At 39.2% G+C, this 19,676-nt stretch overlaps 1 protein-coding gene across 1 annotated transcript in view; it reads right to left on the bottom strand.

Annotated features, from left to right (window-relative positions):
• Positions 1–19,676, bottom strand: part of LOC143021130 (uncharacterized) — a 74,362-nt gene that overhangs the window by 51,240 nt on the left and 3,446 nt on the right. Inside the window, exons 2-9 of the mRNA XM_076178420.1 lie at positions 15,466–15,586; positions 15,013–15,064; positions 8,937–10,628; positions 7,606–7,802; positions 7,105–7,381; positions 6,363–6,687; positions 5,949–6,062; positions 4,967–5,741 (exon numbers count right to left, since the gene is read on the bottom strand). Coding sequence (XP_076034535.1) covers positions 4,967–5,741; positions 5,949–6,062; positions 6,363–6,687; positions 7,105–7,381; positions 7,606–7,802; positions 8,937–10,628; positions 15,013–15,064; positions 15,466–15,586 — 3,553 coding nt within the window. The remainder of the gene's footprint in view (positions 1–4,966; positions 5,742–5,948; positions 6,063–6,362; positions 6,688–7,104; positions 7,382–7,605; positions 7,803–8,936; positions 10,629–15,012; positions 15,065–15,465; positions 15,587–19,676) is intronic.

The raw sequence follows: 19,676 nt of genomic DNA, 5'->3' as shown, positions 1-19,676 counted from the left end.
GCCCTGGGCAGGATTCGAACCCGGAACGTGTGTGTGTGTGTGTGTGTGTGTGTGTGTGTGTGCGCGCGCGCGCGCGCGTGTGTTCTATTCTGAACCTTTTGAGGTTGATATTAGATCTTCCCTTGCGATTTGAAACGCTGTTTCTCTATGTATCGTCTTGGGCCAAAATTCTTCGTCCTTGATTTTTGATTTTTTTTTCTTCAATTCTCATGTTTATTTATATGTTTGTTTATTTGTTTAATTTATTAATCTTATTTACTATATTCAATATTTATTTATTTATCTATTCATTTATCTATCTTGTTTATATGATTTATTTGATTTTTCTATTTGTTTTATTTGCGTCACTTACTCAATCTATTTTATTTTTTGTATTTATTTAATCTATTTTATTTCTTGTTAAATTTCTTATTCTATTTATTTTATGTTATTCAATTTCTTTTATTTATGTTATTATTCTATTTATGTCATTCATTCTATTCGTGTTATTTTTTTTTATATATTTCATTTATTTTATTTGTCTTATTGGTTTAATCTATTTTGTTTATTTGTTTTATTTGTTTGATTAATTTATTTACTTTATTAAGTTCCTTTATTGTGGTTCTTCTTTTTAATTTATTTTTTATTTATCTTTTTTTTTGTAATTATGGCTATTCAGGGAGTTTCAGTGTTTGATTAATTTATTTACTTTATTAAATTCCTTTATTTTGTTTCTTCTTTTTAATTTATTTTTTAATTTATCTTTTTTTTTTTTTCATTGTGGCTATTCAGGGAGTTTCAGTGGCTACTGGAAAGAGTCACTGGTGCTCGGAAGTGACACTGACGCTGGAAATTGGCGCTTGCGGTGTTGCCAGGTGGCAGGATAGGGTTGTTGTGGTGTCCCCTTGTTCATTGCCTTGTTCGTATGCCTTTCCTGTGTTGACAGTGTAGTCAAGGGCGGGGTGAAGGCGCTTTCATATATTTTTTTCTCATAATTTCTTCTTCATGGTTATTTTTATCGTGATTATTAGATGGAGTATCCCGTTAAGAATATATATATATATATATGCAGGAAAAACACTGGAAACGTGTTCTTGAAAATGCAAGGTTGACCACGAAGAAAAACTATTAAAGCAGAGCGCTTTTGTGTATTCACATCTTCAGTGCAAATAATACACATGTGTGTGTGTGTGTGTGTGTGTGTGTGTGTAGTTTCAAAAGGAAAATGATTGAGTCCTCATTAATAATACAATTCCCAAATTATAACACTTCTGAAGGTCAATGGTCACTAGATGTCATTACTAGTATGGCAGTTAACAAATTCATCTCTAGAGGACAAAACGTCCGACCTCACTCAGGGCACGTGACCTGAGGCTTACTGAGTTCCCCATTGTAGCTTCCTCCTCTGTATATAAGTTCTTTATAATTGTAACCGCTTAAGAGGACCACAGCTAGTGGTCGAAATATACGGTTTACTCTGTATCTCAGCTTATCTTTCTCCGAGAATGGGTTTAAGTTTTATATATACATATATATATATATATATATATATATATATATATATATATATATATATATATATATATATACACACATATATATATAAATATATACTGTATATATATATATACACACATATATATATAAATATATATACTGTATATATATATATATATATATATATATATATATATGTATATATGTATACGTGTGTGTGCGATTTCTTATCCCATATTTCTTATCTAAACCTTTAGTTCTTACTTTCTGTTCCCTCCCTTATCTCGTACTTTTATCTCTATACGCCTATTAGTTTTATCTAATCTGGTTCGTTTGCCGAACACAATCTGAGGAACTTTGAGTGACTAACACACCGTAGAAGCTTGTCGCCACATCGGTGATATGTCTTCCCCTTTGAGATAAGTACAATCGTCTGGCGGCAGCCTGAACAAAATATATGAAGGAATTCACTGTAGCGAAGGAATTTATTCATTCTGTTTTGACCAACTCACAGTGAGAGCTGAGTGAAAATATATATTATTAAACTAGAACTAAGGAAGCTAAGGTTGCCACAACCTCTTTCATTTCTCTCACGTGAAGATGTCCCACGTAACTTTCGCTTTGTCCATGTCTCGCTTAATTATCTTTAGAGCGTAACTTTTACACACCGTCAAATCACAAACCATATTATCCTACCTTAGTTTCACTTCGTTATCTGCAGTCTTTCAATCATAAATAATACTACACTGGATGTTTCCTTCTCCTTACCTCAGACGTACAACAGGTGTTGACTATTTTATAGCTTCATAAACTTTTCTCCCTACCTCCGCACCTCACTCATTACCGCGATATCTCGGCTGATGTTCTCTTGTTGTTCAAACAAAATTTACCAAATGGTCTTCTGCCAGTGTTCTCACGCAGTATGTGTATAACCACCTTTCCGTTAGATGAAAAAAAAAATCACACTGAATCTGTTTTCCCTAAAAAAGCGTAGACTCCGAGGTGACTTGATACAGGTCTTTAAGATTTTAAAGGGAATTGACAACATCAAAAGTGACAAATTTTTCACACTGAATGAGAATCCGACAAGAAATAGAGGTCTCAAACTGTCAGGATATAGATTTAATTTGGAAGTGGGTAGAAATAACTTCGCAACCGTGTAGTTAATGAATGGAATAAACTTCCTGCAGAGGCAGTGCAATATAGTTTAGTTCTATTTATTATTATATTTTTTCGCATCCGACCTAGTTATGGACCAAAAGGTCTCCTGTCTGCATGCTCCGCTTTTGTAATGTAAAAAATTAAGCCCAAGACTTAAATATGCTCGGACAATGTTTAGACCAGACTTTTTTATTCATTGACTTTCGGGCATCATGGATCCTTCCCCTTAGGTCGGAGTAAAAAAAAAAAAAAAAAAAAAAAAAAAAAAAAAAAAAAAAAAAAAAAAAAAAAAAAAAAAAAAAAAAAAAACATATTTATATAAAACTTTTAGGATGCCATGTAATCAGATCGGAGGAAAAAATATCAGTTTTGTTTTATATTTACCTTCTCATTGGCCAGGCTGATGAGCACACAAGCTACTGCATTTAACAACCTTTGCATGTTTTGTACAAACAGGCCCACATTTTTTATATATATACTTTGATCGTTATACCAGCGCTAGTCGGCAGTCTGGCGAAAAATAAAGAGGAATTTCACCGGTTTTTATTTTATTTTGAATCCGGTTTTTCCAACGTCGGCGGGCCCATAATCCATATGAAAAAAAAAAAAAAAGTCTAGTCTTACATATGGCGGCACACTGCCCGAAAGCCCAGGAGGCAATACGGTTGGACCTTTAGGAGACGATGATCCAACAAACCCATTTCATCACTAGCTGTGCAATCTGTGGTTGTTTAAGAGGCTGTGGCAGACACCTCACATCCTTGCTGTCTAGTTTCTTGTGAAATATGTACTTGGTTCTATCTTATTCATTATATTTGGTGGAACTCTATTTAGAAATGGTACCCAGTGGTCCACGCCGTCATTATGACAGTACCCCATATGACTATGAGGATTTCCCTATTCAGGGACGTGCCAATTAGCTGTGGGTCCTACGAATGTAAACGTGTGTTTTCTAACATTCATATCTTTGGTACAAGACCTGTTCGATGTGAATGCCTGGAGAGATTTTCATCTCTACCGACATGTATATTATAATCATTAACATACTGGAGCCTGTCCATTGTCTCGGATAGGATGCATGAAGAGGTCAGTATTTGAAACACTAACTAGGACTTTTGAAGCCATGTCTACTGATCCAACATATATATATATATATATATATATACATACATATATATATATATATATTTATGTGTGTGTGTGCGTGTGTGTGTATTTGTGGTATTGGTATTATACATACATATATATACCAAAGGCTTTTCCCCCTTACACGGGAGGTAGCCAAAAGCAAAGGCATAGAAACCACTCCCACCCCTCCCTCCCATCTTGGCACCTTCTGAATGACGGGTCATCCCTGCATTTTGTCCACTACCCTAGGTCAGAAGCAGTGTCGCAAGACGCAGCACATCCACAGCAAGGCCGCTTCATTAAATCGGCGACCCCCCTTCTTAGTCCCCTCATGCAGAAAAGAAGACAGGGAGAAATCCGTTCGAGCTGCGTCAATTTATTTTTCATCCATACTCCCTCACCCCCATCCCCTCCCCCTCATACATCACAGCATCATCCATACACAACCATTTTCCATTCACCCCATCTTCTATTCTCTCCCATCCTTCCTCAACAGACATTCCCCTCTTTCCCAGTGCCCCCTTTACCCCATCCATCCATCTCATCCTCTCACTCTCTCCATTTCTAATCCTAACACAAACTCTACTTCTCTTGTAAAAACTCTTGACTGCTCTTAACAGCTTTCCTCTTATCCCATATATCTGCAACACCTGCCACAGACACCTCTCCAGTCCTCTGGCACTCTACCCTCTTTTAACCAAATATCAAATAACTGCACAAGCCACTCCACCATCACCGTACCTCCTTTTCAGACATTCTGTATGGCATCCATCCAACCCAGGTGCCTTACCTGTTCTCATCATCTTAACAACTGCCTTCACTTTATCTTTCTTTATTTCTCCTCCATTTTCCTCACTCATCACGGTCATTTTCTTAGCGCCTCCTACCGCAACTACCTTTCCCTCCCTGACCTCTTTCACATTTAGCAACTCCCTAAAATACTCTGCCCACCTTCCTCTCACTGCCATCTCTTCCATTATCATATCTCCATCTGCACTTTTTACCACATGTAAATTATGGGAACTTAAAGGCAGGCAGATTTCTGTATAACTAGTAATAGTTATTATCATGCTTGAAAACACTATATTTTTCATGGAAAAAGAAATAATCATAATAAATTTACACCTCTATATTTACTTAAAAAACGCAAATACGTTGTACGCCAAGTTTTAGAGTTGGTTTTTAACGATTCATAGATAACTCGATTTAGTGGGGCTAGTTGCAGTCTTTGCATCCACTTTCGTCAATTTTTTTAGTGTTTTGATTTCGTGTCTGAGCTCGTCAAGCTGGTTCTTGTGATCTCTGGCTAACTCCAACAAGGCCTGCAGGATCTCTTTATCCCCCTGGTGATGTTCTTCTTTCACAGGATGCACAAGTTTGAAACTGTCCTTTTGCTTGTTCTGCATAATCATCTCGGTGCTGAAGAACTGCTGCCATTGCTCCAACTGTGACTTCGGACAATCCACATACTTCCCGACGGAGTGTTTCTTCCTCAGGAAGGGGAGACATATGTCTAAGGTCAGGATCCACTCCAAGTTTGATATTGCCCGATGGAGGGTGGCTCTTAATCGGAAGTTATCTGACACATTATCTTCCTTCGTGACGATTATGTTCACGAGGAACCCGCTTATGATCGTGATGAAGAAAACGAAGAGGAAGTTTGCGATGACGGGGTAGGCCACTACGTTCTTCAGAAATATAGTGTCGTAGTTGTAATCCCCCAACATGAGGACTATAGTCCTCATTATTGCCTGAGGAACAGTATGGAAGGGTTTTTGGTCCCACATCAGCAAGTGGAAGATGAAGGCGAAGAGGAGGATGAGTGCTAGAATGTAGGCTACTCCCTTCAGGTAGCTCTGGACGAAGTCTTTGGTCACAGGAAGGAAGACAGAGAGCTTGGGGAATTTGTTGAGGGCGTTGATCAAGAAAAGTCCCTCGAGAAGCATCGCCATGACTCCTGAGATCCACTGCCCGTCCTACGGAAGAAGAAACGATCATTTTCATTAGTACCATGTTTGTGACATAGTTATCTGCTACGCTCTCTGAGTAGGCCTATGTCGGAAAGTCAAAATTGCTTTGAGGATAATGGACAGTGTACCTACATTGGTTGTGTTAAGTAAAGAACAAACACTAGCTAGAGTCTTCATGCAGTTATGACCTCAAAATGTATCAGCATGACTTACCTCCTTGATCCCAGTGATCAGGCAGCATTTGGTGAAAGGCAGAATGAAGCCGAAGGCTAAGAGGATTCTGACCCAACGCATGAAATACTCTAGGGAGAAGAAGACTCGTTGCAGCTGCAATAAAGCATAGTACAGTGTATATGATAATCACTTCTATTGTGTGCACTGTCGAAAGGACTATTGGTGCAGACTCTGACCTTGGAGCAACGAACAGGCCTATCAACCTTATCATCGTGGATTCAAGATATGGTCCCCTCCTCAAAAGTGAAAATTTAAAAGCTAACAGATATATTGCACACACACTCACACACACAAGAGCCCAATAACAACGAATCAGCATGTGATACTGCCATAGATTGAGTCTCCCTTTAGCCAGATTCGCCGAAACAGAGTACTGTTTTCGTTCATAGATACCCTTCGCAATTTGATGACTTCGATGGCGAGGAAGACTAAGAGCAGAACGATGATCATCACCGTGAGGGAGACGGCCGCAGTGGTCCACTGTGGCACCAGGCTACTGCAGAGTGCCGGGGGTGGCTTCTCCGAGTCGACGCTATAGCTGAACACCGACGCATTTTCATAACCGGGGTCCTCGCCGACGTTGGTAAAAGGGACAGGAATCTCCCACGAAGTGTTGCTACACCTGATGGCTTCTGTCACATTGGCGATGTTGTCCACGAGGCAACAACCTGACAGGGCGCAAATGACGTCTCTTTTCAAACTCATGTGGCTCCAGCTTCTGAAGAGAAACATGAGAAGTGTGTGTTTGCCTCGGTGTATTCATTAAATCGTAATGTACAGGAAAAGGAAAGGTACACGCGCGTGTTTGCCTGCCAGGATCTATAAAGAAAAAGAGCTACGCTTTAAATTCATGTACGGTTTCCGATCGGGCAATTTTTCTGTTATGCTATTCCACAAAAGTGTATAATTTTTCACATAACCATCTCAGAATTTTTATTTCTGTCAGTGATGTCTACTGCTTTCATTGCTCAGTATACCCCGGCCTCGCCACCTTTCTTTAAATGAGTGCGTTTATAGTATGTGAATGTGCATGTTGATAAAGGGTGTGAGGTTGTATGAAGCGTATGGATATCTCACATCTATAACAAACCAAACAAACCCTTACTCAAACAAATGTACACAAGTGAGGAAGTACCTTGTGCTGCTTGCCAAGGAGGACATCAAGATGATAAGCAGGACCTCAAGGGCCAAGTGCACGATGAAGATCCACTTCGCGTATGCGTTCCATCGGTTGAGGACCCACGCCCTCGTGACTGGGTGTAGGAGGAGATCCTTCCTCTTGTGCAGGATCATCTTTGTTATGGCGTTCTGTTCGCGCCAGGAATTTTCGTTTTCGTAGAAGGAGTGGGCGGACGGACGAAGCTTCCCTGTGTCATGGTCAAAGGGGTTCATCTCCCGCCTTCCTGTATAGACTGTAAGACAAAGGAAGGGCTTAGCAATAACATAGGTTTTAAGGCAGGGGAGGAACTTAGTAACAACAAAGACTGTAAAACAGGGAAAGTACCTGACATCTACAAAAAACTTTAAGACAGGGATTTTAGTAAGCTGTCCGTACTAGATTAATTTTACCACAAATGATGATAATAATAGATAGATAAATAAATACGTGAATGAATAAATAGTGGCATAGGCAGACCTGAATTTTCATAGAAACCGTTTTCTACTATGGTGAGGTCACTACTATTCTCTACGGGGTTGTAGCATTTGTCCATGACTTGTTTGGCCAAGCGTGGGTAATGCTCTATCAGGTGAATGAAGTTTTGACAAGGACCTCGGTGGCCCTTGAAGGCACTCTGCCACCAAGTAGATTCAACAATGGCCTCGATAACCAATCTGCAAGAAAACATCGAATAGAGATAGATATTTTAGTGCATGTTCTGTTATCAAGTTTTATCTGTGCTTTGTTATTTCGTTCGATTTGAATTCTACTTGTCTCCACCAAGGAATTCCGATACCCAAAGGGTTAAGAATTACTGTCTTGTAGTCAAAGTGTATACATATTGGCTGTGGAGTCTGAGACAAAAGAATATTCCCAAATGTTACGGACCTCTCTCACTGGAAGTTTCAATATTCTTTGGTCAGGAATGAAAACATTACACATACACGCACACACACACACATATACGTATATACATGTGTGTACATGTTTAATTAAGCAGTATTTCAGTCGAGGTTAAAGCCAAAACAAAACGCTCGCATTCTGTAGATGGGAAAGCCATTCTGCATTTATCTATGTGTAGGCCTACTTCATAACGTGAAAGAAAATGTAATGCTGTACTCAGTCTGTTATTGAGGATGGCACCGAACATACAATATCTTATTTGATGGGATATGTGGGAAAGACATAAAAAGGTGTAAAAATGGCAATTCATGTGGTGTATGTACATTTTCCTGGAGATATATATATATATATATATATATATATACAACACTGAATGGGTCCCAGTGATTAGAGATACATTTTTATCAACCGCAATGCACTTTAATTCTAAGCCATCTAGGCGCATGCAGAAATTGTAACGTGGTACGCCCGAGGACTCAAACCTATGCGGCCAGAACGTTACCAGTGCCGAGTGACTAGAGCAATACACCATCAAGAGAGATATCTTGATGGTGTATTGGTCTAGTCACTCGGCACTGGTAACGTTCTCGCCGCATAGGTTCGAGTCCTCGGGCGTACCACGTTACAGTTTCTGCATGCGCCTAGATGGCTTAGAATTAAAGTGCACTGTAGTTGATAAATATATATATATATATATATATATATATATATATATATATATATATATATATATAACCTGCTGAACCTCTGTTCGAGGATAGACCTGTGTTTACTGTTGACTGGATTCCTTTGAATGAATCTATGGAACGAAATCATGTGGTTCAAAGATTTCACAATGAATGTGTAGATGTCTTTGTCCAGTCTCAAACAATGTGGGACTTACTTGTTTAACTGAAAAAACTCACATTCTTTTGCTGACGATGGCACGGTGCATGTAGTCGTGCAAACGAATCTCCAGTTTTGTCTGTCCTTTTTTCCAGTTCATGTGTCTCATTAAGTACCCGAACATCTCGTCGTGATTCTTACAAAACGCCACGTCCAACGGAAGGCGAGCGGATCCCGTCTCTTCCCAGAGTAGATACTTGGCAATGCGGACAAGAAAGACGCAACAGTTTAGTGTTCCAGCTTTAGCTGCGTAGTGCAGAGCCGTCATGTCGTCGTAATCTTTAGCTTTGACCATAGCACCTTTTCTGGTCAACAACTGGAGGCAGTCCTCGTTCTGTTCCGCTGCTAGGTGGATCGGCGCTCGGCCTTTGGCATCATGGACAGAGATCTGAGCACCTTTTCGGAGGAGAAGGTTGCAGCAGTCTGCTGAACCGCTGCGGGCGGCAAGATGCAAGGGTTTCTCCATATCTGCATTGTCTTGGTTGACTTGGATCCCTTTCTGACCGAGAAACAGTTCACACAGTTCCGTGTTACAGGCTTTTGCTGCCAAGTGAAGAGGAGTCATCAAGGTACGCGTTGGGATGTTGACTGAAGCGCCATGGTTGAGTAGAAGGTGGGAGCACTTCGGGGATTTTTTCAGGATGGCATAATGAAGAGCTGTGTACCCTTCCCCGTCCAGGGCGTCCACGATCTCCTTGACTTCATCAAAGGCGAGCAAATATTCCATGTTTTGGTCCGAGCCTTTGAGAGCTGTGACGTGAAGAACAGTCTCACCCTTATCGTTTTTTACCTTCACATCGCCTCCGTTCTCGAGGCAAGATTTGGTACAGTCCGGGGTCTTGTTGACAACTGCTATCAGTAAAGGAGTATTCCCTAGCTTGTTGCGTGCATTAGGATCCGCCCCTTTTTCAAGTAAAACCGAAGCGTTTTTGTGAAACCTGCCTTTGACCGCATGATGAAGAGCTGTATCACCCTCGTTGTCGGAACAACTGACGTCAGCGTCAGTCATTAAAGAACAACAGCGATGATAGCCATTGGCAGCTGCCAACATCAGAGGTGTCCGCCCGTCTTTCAGTTTAGCTCTCGCCTGCCTGGTGCCGCTTTCCCGAGACCTTGAGATAAGAATCTCACAGCATTTGCTGTGTCCTCGCTGGGCCGAATAGTGCAATGGGATGAACCACAATGTGTCGCGGACTTCAGGATCGGCTCCGCACTCGATCAAGATACTCAGGATCTTGGCGTTACCGACCATGGCTGCGACGTGGAGAGGCGTGTGTCCCTTTCTGTTAGCCTGTTTTACGGTTTCGCAATGTTTCTCCAGGAGGTTTTTGCATACGTCGAAGCTGTTGTGCCTCACGGCCAGGTGAAGAGGCGTATCTCCCTTGGTGTCCTTCGTCAGGACGTCGATCCCGTCTACGTTCAAGAGATCAGGGCAGCAAAAAGCATCGTTGTTCTTCGCTACGAAGTGGAGAGCCGTTTGTTTGTTTTTCGTCTTGGCGTTGACGTTGGCGTTGTGTTTGAGTAGGAGGCTGATGATATGCTGGTGACGCTTCTGTGCTGCAAGAATCAGGGGTGTTGTGTAGTTCTCTTTACCGTCGATAACGTCTTGGGACCCGTCCACGGGGACGCCGTCTTGGAGAAGCTGGACACAAAGACTGTAGTCATTACGATCTACGGCTTTACGGAGAGATTCAGAAGCAAACTCCAAACTCCTGTAGATACACAAATATATACAGTCAGCCTTAAAGGTTCGAACGCTTCTCCCACAGTTGAAAAAAAAATGATTCTCTGTAATTTCTGCTGTGCAAACTCAATATATGGTAATAACAAAGAATGGGGTACTGATTGTATATTTAATACAATCTATATTTTAGGGACTTTGTGACAACTCTACGGAGCAGTAGCTCAAGATGTTTCTAGGATTCTTTGAACTTCTAATATCCCTCCTTTCTAATGCCCTCATCCTCTTGACCATCTATGCTTCCACCTCCCCGGTGCAATAAGTCTCCATGGATAGGAACCCTCAGTACTGATTGAAAAAAAAAATGATAATAATGATAAATAATAATAATAATACATACATACATATACCAAGGCTTTTTCCCCCTTACAAGGGGGGTAGCCAAAAAGAAAAAGGCATAAAATCATTCCCACCCATTCCATCCCTGAATACACTCCACACCCCTCCACCCTCCCTCTTATCTTAGCACCTCCTGAATGACGGGTCATTAATAATTAATATTAATAATAATAATGATAATACGCAATACCAAAGCGTTGAAGAACTTTTGACAAAAAAAAAAATACACAATACCAAAGCGTTGAAGAACTATGTATATAAAAACAAAGTTTTCCAGTTTTGAATATTTCCTGGCGTTTTTATGACCACCTTCCGAAATCCGGCAAAAATGTCCCATTGTGTAAGGATATTTTTATAGCTACCATATACCATATCAAGCGTTGCTGCAATGGATGAACGTGGTTCAAAGAGTAGTGCATAGAGAAAGGGGATGTTTCACCACTTTTGGGCCTGGGTTACGAAGACGAAGAAGTACCCAAAAGAAAGTGTGCAGAAAAACTATGCTCTTCGTAACGAATTGACTAGGGAGCACAATAATAAGTTTCCCCAACTTTGCGCCTCAAAAAAACAAAACAAAAAACTCAGTAACAGCCACAATTAAGAGATTCCATAGGAAAATATTGGGGTTCAACAATCGGTTATGAAATAACAAAAATTACGTGTACTCTGATGAAGAGTACGATCTCATAATAGATTTCGACGGAGAAATTAAAGAGGAAGAATCGGAAAAGTTTATGAAACATTATTTTGCAGGATACAAGAACTTTACTAAGAGTGGTGGTAAAAGCTGTCACGAGGAATACCAAAAGTATTACATCGATCGGAAATACAATGATTATATCAAAAACCGCAAACTCAAAGAAAAAGTTTTTTAAAAGGGTTAGAGAAATGAAAAAATGTGAAGAGAGGAGAAAAAAGGAACATATGGAAAAGAAACGGGAAGCCGATACAGTCCGAAAAAAGAAGATAAGGGACGCAAGAAAGGGGAAAGGGAAGCCGATAGAGTCCATAAAAAAGATGAAATAGCAAAAAGAAAGGAATAGAATAAAGCAAAAAAGTTGAAAAGGGCCCAGGAAGTGCAAATTCGGAATCGGATTAGGGAGCTAAATAAACAAAGAATAACAGTGAAGTTAACCGATGATGAACAAATCATTTTAGAAGAATTAAGGCAGGATAGGAAAGAAAAGCATATCATTAGTGAAACTGCGCAATTTACCAAGGATTTGCCCGGTAAGTTACGTGAAGATAGAGTTATTTGTCATAGCACTAGGTGCACTTGCATAGCACTCGGTGCTTTTCGATGTAAACTGTGCGATGCGTTGCTTTGGGTGAAGGAAAACAGTATGTTGTGTTGTTCTCTTGGACAAGCCATTTTCGATCACTTAGCCCCCTTGACCGGAGAATTATTAGAACTTTATAGTAGCCAGACTCCCCTTCCGGAAGGGTTACTCATTGCGTTTAACCGCCTTTTTTGCTTTACTTCCTTGGTGACACCCACTAAATTACAAGATCCCTCTGAAAAATTTTGGTTGATAAAACTAGGGGTAATATCTATCAAAGATTGGGTTATATAATGGCGCGTTATATGACAGAAGGGATGAAAATAGAAGACTTAAAAAAAAAAAAAAAAAAAAAAAAAAAAAAAAAAAAAAAAAAAAAAGGTATCGGTGACATGGAAATAAAGGACTGTGGGCAAGCGAAGACAAGTTTTCGTGTTGGCCAAAGTAATTACTGGCAAAAACAAGAGGAGTTCCTAGATTTGTATTTCTATTATGATCAGGGGTAAACAAAATAAAATTGCGCACCCAACAAGCTACAAAGAATATAAACTGTAAACGCAAAACCGTAGAATGGTCAAAGAAAACGCAAGCTAGACGTGAAAGGGAGTTAAGGGAAATAGAGGATAACAAAAATATCGTAGAAGTTTTGCAAAGATTCCCTTTGGAAAATAATAAGACAATTGGAGCTCTCTTAGCGGAATATGAGAATATGAAACAACAGGAATTTATACCTGAGGTCGCAATAACATTAAAACCAGCTGAAGGGGTGAATACTAAGGAACACAAAGGCGTTTACAACTTGCCTACAGCGAAAGCTCAAGTAGGGGCTATAGTGGATTTGGACCCGTCTGTCCCTGCAAACCTACGGGTTACCATATGTTCTCCCAAAGTAGATACGAAATATGATACCTTCATTCCAAGTCACACAAACTACTTTTACGATATATTCCAATATCCACCACTAATACCTTACGGATATAAGGGTTATACGCACAATTTGAAAAGGCAAAAGAAGGTAAACGCACTGAGTTCAGCTAAGATTAATGTACCAAAAGGATGATAAAAGATTATCACCATGTATGTATTACGCAAACCTTTATTTGGAAAGAAAGGATGCCTTCAAATATTTGACTAAAGGACGCATGCTTTTTCAGCAATTTGTCGTAGATAATTATGTTAAAGTATGCTTTATAGTTGACAACCAGGCATCTATACGCAGAAAAAGGTGCGACATATTACAGGCGGACGTTGCGTCGGCCAAAGAAAGGGGCCAACTTTTGTGGGCGGTCCACATTACATGAAACAGCGCCAGCAGGATGCATTGGCGCTCGTAACACACTACGGGAGTCCCGATTTCTTTATTACGTTTACGATGAATCCAAAATGGGAAGAGCTGAGGGTAGCTGTCGTAGAAGTGAAAGGGAATCCAAGTGCCGGCTGCTGCGACGGACCCGATTTGGTTAGTCGGGTGTTTAAGTTAAAAGTAGAGGCTTTTATAGATGATTTTTACTAAAAATCACATTTTTGGCAGAGTTAAAGCATTTCTATACAGCAATGAATGGCAAAAACGAGGTCTGTCTCACGTTCACATTCTTTTGTGGATGGAATATAGGGTAACGGCGGAATTTGTCGATGAAATCATGTGCTGAAATTCCCGATAAAGAAAAGGAACCCAAATTGTACGAGATCGTAACAACTAGCATGATTCCTGGGCCTTGCATCGGCTTTGATGAAACTAACGTCTGTTGTAAGGAAAGGTTAAAGAAGAATGGCGTTTGTGGTAAAAAACTTTCCAAAACCATGTCGGAATGATATATTATTTGGAAATAACGGTTATCCCAGGAGAGGAAGGCTTCACGTTCGAACGTAAGATCAAAGGAAAGACCATTACTGTGGATAATTCCTGGGTCCTACCCTATAATCCATATCTATGCTTCAAATACAACGCCCACATCAACGTGGAGTGTTCGAACTCCATTAAGTGCATAGCGTATGTCACAAAGTACGTAAACAAGGGGTGTGGTAAGATTCTATACCCCAAACATAAAGAAGGCGAGCCGGTAAACGAAGTGCGTAACTACCTCGAGGCAAGGTACATAAACGCAAACGAAGCTACTTGGAAGATCTTCAACTTCCCAATCCATAGGAGCTTCCCACCGATTACTTCGCTCGACTTGCACTTGGAAAATGAGAATGATCCTGCCTGATTACGACTATGCCGTCGACGAATCGGAATTAGATGTGTCGCTCCCCCTTAAGGTTTGGAAAAGGACTTTCCAAGAAAAAGAACTAAAGAAGGAGAAAGAAGAAATAAAACAAGAATTAAAGAAGATCATTAGAAATATTTCAAAACTGGATGCCAATGAGTACATCGAGAGTGTCCCATCGAAAAAATATATAAATAAATAAATAAATAAAAGAGATCGGAGGACCTGGAGCGAGCGAAGCGAGGAAGCGCCGCAGGCCAAGACACCCACGGCGTAGCCGGTGCCTTGTATGACCAAAAAAAAAAAAAAAAAAAAAAAAAAAAAAAAAAACGGTACAATCAGTGGAACCAAAGATACGATCTGACCAACATCAGTGTGTTCTATAGAACCCTTATAATTAACCGTTTTGATCAAATAATTGGAGAAATGAGATTGATGTTAATGTACCCTGTTCTACAATAGTAATTATAATAATAATTATAACAATTGGAGATTCAGAAAACCTATTGAAAAACGCTGGAAAAAATACCTTTCACTGTCCACGGAGAACGAGCGCTCAAAAGAAATTAGCCTTCTTATACCTGTGAATAAGAATATATACATAAATTAATATTGTGACATCATGACAGGTTTATGAATGGTAAGAATGGAAAGACACGATTGAGAACAAGAGACTTTATTCCTGACCGGTTTCGCCTTTGAGGCTTCTTCAGAGGTACATTACCTCTGAAGAAGCCTCAAAGGCGAAACCGGTCAGGAATAAGGTCTCTTGTTCTCAATCGTGTCTTTCCATTCTTACCATTCATAAATTACTATATGCACAAACAAGTAAACAAATGCAGATAATCAACTGGAAACATGAATATATGCGCATTAGAATCCACAACTTCTGCGTATGAAAAACTCTATAGAAAATATACAAATAAATATATAAACATATAAATGAAACAGATACATAATTACATGAATAATGTATGATTACTTTTTGTGTATAGAAGGGGCGCTGAATTTGGTCGATTCTTATCAGAAGAGATTTTTCTTGTGGGTGGTGTCGACGGGACGGTTATCTCAACAGAGTTTGTCGCCATCATTGGCCAAGGCATCTGCAAAAGACAGTTGACGTTATCATAAAACTTTATTCGTCTTATCTGACAGGTCACTTGATCAATCAGATTGTTTTTCCTTTCTCCGCATTTCTATTAGTATCATTCGATTTTATTTTTCTCTTGTCTCTGTGTTCATGCGTTTTTCGTTGCTGTCGTTCTCACATTTTCTTTCAACGGTCAAAGTTACCGTTTGACAATTGTCTGTCATGTTCATCCTACTCTAACCAGTAATCCCAACGTTTGAATTTTATCAAAAGGTTGTGATCGTAAGCTTTGAATTTAATTTTCATCTTACTCCAGCAACTGAATTTCGTATATTTATATTACCCCTCACATAATATGTGCACTGGGACGTTTAAATTAGGTGTGATGCCATCTTGCAATTGTTAATTTGTCTATAGCGTTTGAAATTCGTCTGTCATTTTCATCCTACTCTAACCTGTAATCCCAGCGTTTGAGTTTTATTCATAGGTTGTCACCATACATTCTTCCCAGTGCAGCACTTGAATTTTATATTTACGTCATCGAGTAAATTATATATGTATTCTAACATTTGACTGATATATGTGAAATGCCACACTGCAATTGGCAATTTGGCTAGAGCTTTTAAAATTCGTCTGTAATTTCATCCTACTTTAACCAAAGATCCCAGCGTTTGAATTTTGTCTACAGGTTAGCATTGTACACATTGAATCTAATTTTCATCCTACTCCAGCATTTGGATTTGATATATTTGTCGTTCTGCACATGATATTTGTATTATATCGTTTGATTTGTGTGCGAAATGCCATACCGCAATTAAGAATTTGACTAGAGCATTTGAAATTCGTCTGTCATTTTCATCCTACTCCAGAAAGATGCTGTTGTCGTCGATACTGCTACTCAAGGGATGGAGATGCTACCGCCTTTTATCGTGGCATCAACCTCAACCTACGTGGTGGACAGCCCGTCTAGATCTAGTCGATTTCTTGTACATATTCTGTGACATATTCTGTATGCATTACGTTATCATGATACTCTGTGATTATAGTGTGATACTTAGCATGTTATCTTGTTATTTCTGAAAGAACAAAATTTATTAAAATAAAACACTTCAAATATCTATTTTAAATTATCGATAAAATCCAGAAAAAAATATAGATCAACTACGACACGTCCTATATTCGGTGTCCAAATCGACCTAGGTCGATGTCGATGTCCAAAATTTTTAGTCGATGTCCAAAAACTCTAGTCGATGTCCAAAACTTTCTACAATCTAGTTATCACTTTAAACATAACCATCACCACCACCATCACATCACCACAACTGGTAACCAAAATTATTAGTAGGGAGCGTTGAATGTTCTATGCGCCCAACTCCTTGGTTCGTCATCTATAAAAATGCGGAAACCTACCTGATTGGAGCCGCGTGGAAATTCTACACGAGGGACTTGAAAAGAAAATGAGAAAATCTGTGGAAGCCGCACATATCGCCACCAGGGGAAATAACAATGACAGAGACTGATTGAAATGCCTGTCAAAAACAGCAAGTGTCTTAATAATCAAATCATTAACCGAAGACAATACCTGACACATCCACTCACAGCTGGCCGGGTTCCCCCTCGCTGCGAGTATAAAGACTTGTGATCCTCTGTAGTGCAACATGTCCTCTGAAGAAGACCAAGTTGGTCGAAACGTTAGGGCGATAAACTCTATTCCCAACACATCTTCGTTTGCCCTTCCCCACCCATTTCTCTCTCTCATAGATATATATATATATATATATATATATATATATATATATATAATGTATATATATATATATATATATCTATATATATATTAAAGCATTTGGCCGCATCAGTTTCGAGATTCAAGATGTGATACACTACTGGCAGCTCGTCACGAGCTTCGAGACGCCACGTTTGTTTTTATTAGTTGTAGACAGTCATGATAATTACCGTCCGGTACCGTCCAGAATCGTCCGGACACCTTCCGGTATAGTCAGGACATCGTCCGGACACACTATCTTACCGTCTAGACAGAGTCATACTAGACCGACAAGGCCCGACAAGTAACATATTTGGACCGACAAGTAACTCAAAATGGCCGACAAGCAGCATATAAAAGAACATAATGTTTGTTTTTGTGGTGAAAATGATAATGCTGTTTGCCGGTCATTTTGAGTTACTTTTCGGTCCATATGTCGACTGGTAAGCGTCGGGGGTTCGGGAGAGAAAATAAAATATGTCTTTAGTTATTTCTACATATATGATGTAGCAGAAATCCTTTTCACCACAAAAACAAGCATTATGTTAATTTTATGCTGCTTGTTCTGACGGAAGCGGGTAATTAGCACCACCCATTGTGGAAGACAAACTAACGGAAGTATGAGGATGGACCTATTTTGAATGTTGAGTAATAGGAATACATCGTCTTATATGAGTACATTTTGATTTTGTTAAAAAAAAAGAGCCACGAGGCAGTTCTGTAACTACAGTTAACGCAGCAACGACTGCAACAGAACTGTAGGAGAGAGGGCAAACGCAGAGTATGGGATCCAATATATTTGACGTTTCGCCCAGCAGGGCTTCTTCAGAAATAACACAGTGGAGAAACATTTACTCCTTATATAGCCCAAGCTTGCGGGGAGAAACAAACATAAAAAGGGATGTACAAGCTTTTACTGAACTAAAGTACCCTCCTTATTTTATCCTTAAAGCCAAGAAGAAAGCTGGAATTATTCATAAAAGAGTAGGGATAAAAATAATAATAATAATAATTAAAATAAAATTAAAAAATAAAAGAAGAATGTACAAAGAGGATCATATTACCTAATACCTCAGTTGCAGATAATATTTCCCCATTATTAAACAAGGCTGGTGTTAACGTTGTTAAAACCAACTCGGTAACAGTTGGCAATCTTATTAAAAGCCGAAATAAGAGCAGGGAAAATATTCGTCAAGCAGGTATTTACTGTGTGCCATGTCTAGGTTGTGAAAAGGTCTACATTGGTGAAAGTTTCCGTGGTATTGATAAGAGAATATTAGAACACAAATATGATATGAAAATATACAATATGAATAATGCCATTGTTAAACATAGATTCGATACAGGCCACAATGCTGACTGGAATAATTCCAAGATTATAAAATATGAAAACCATACAATGAAACGTAGATGTTTTGAATCTGCGTTTATATCCCTCATTGATAATATAAATCAGAACAGTGGATTTTTTTTGTAATAAATAAACCATTGGCAAATTTAATAACCAAGTTACAAGCAAGTTCGGGCTATACAAGGTTTAAAATGTTTCTCAACTGGTATTTCTGAATAAGCCCTGCTTGGCGAAACGTCAAATATATTGGATCCCATACTTTGCGTTTGGCCTCCCTCCTACAACTACGGTTAACATTAATCATGTCCACTTTTCTTTAATATTGTACCATATTTCATCATATCTACAAATTTGAAAGCATTTGGCCACGTCGATATCGATATGTTAATCAAGATTTTCTATATGCCCTGGATATGCTGACTTGAACGACAACAAGAGCTGCGAGCCAGTTCATGGCGTCTCGAAGCTCGCGTCGAGTTGTCGATAGTGTATCAAATCTTGATTATCTCGATATGGATGCAGGCAAATGTTTTAAAATTAGAGATACGATAAACTATGGCACCAATGATTTATTCACGCCAATATTAACTAAAAACAACTAATATCAACGAAGTTGTCGGCAGTTATCGGTACGACCGCAAATAAACACATAATCATACAGCCATGCCCTAAATATTGACACAGTATTAAAATAATGTTGTTATTATTTAAAAGAATATTCAGTAATGTAGCCCTAAATGTATATATGAGCGAGGAGAACAGACTAAAGCAAATGAAGCGATAAAAGCGTCCGGTAGTGCTGGATTTCCTCGGGAAAATTCATATTTTGGTCGAAATCTTACACAGTATACACACACACACACACACACACATATATATATATATATATATATACATACATAGATCAATTCAGCCATCCTGAGTCCACTGCTGAACAAAGGCCTCCTTCATAGCATTCCATGGTTCACACGACCGCGCCAACCTCTG

Source organism: Oratosquilla oratoria, chromosome 41, assembly GCF_046742065.1.
Source record: "Oratosquilla oratoria isolate Oo_2021 chromosome 41, ASM4674206v1, whole genome shotgun sequence".
In the NCBI taxonomy this organism is placed as follows: Eukaryota; Metazoa; Arthropoda; class Malacostraca; order Stomatopoda; family Squillidae; genus Oratosquilla; species Oratosquilla oratoria.
The sequence above is the reverse complement of the archived record's forward strand: the minus strand, read 5'-3'. Positions and strand labels throughout refer to the sequence as shown.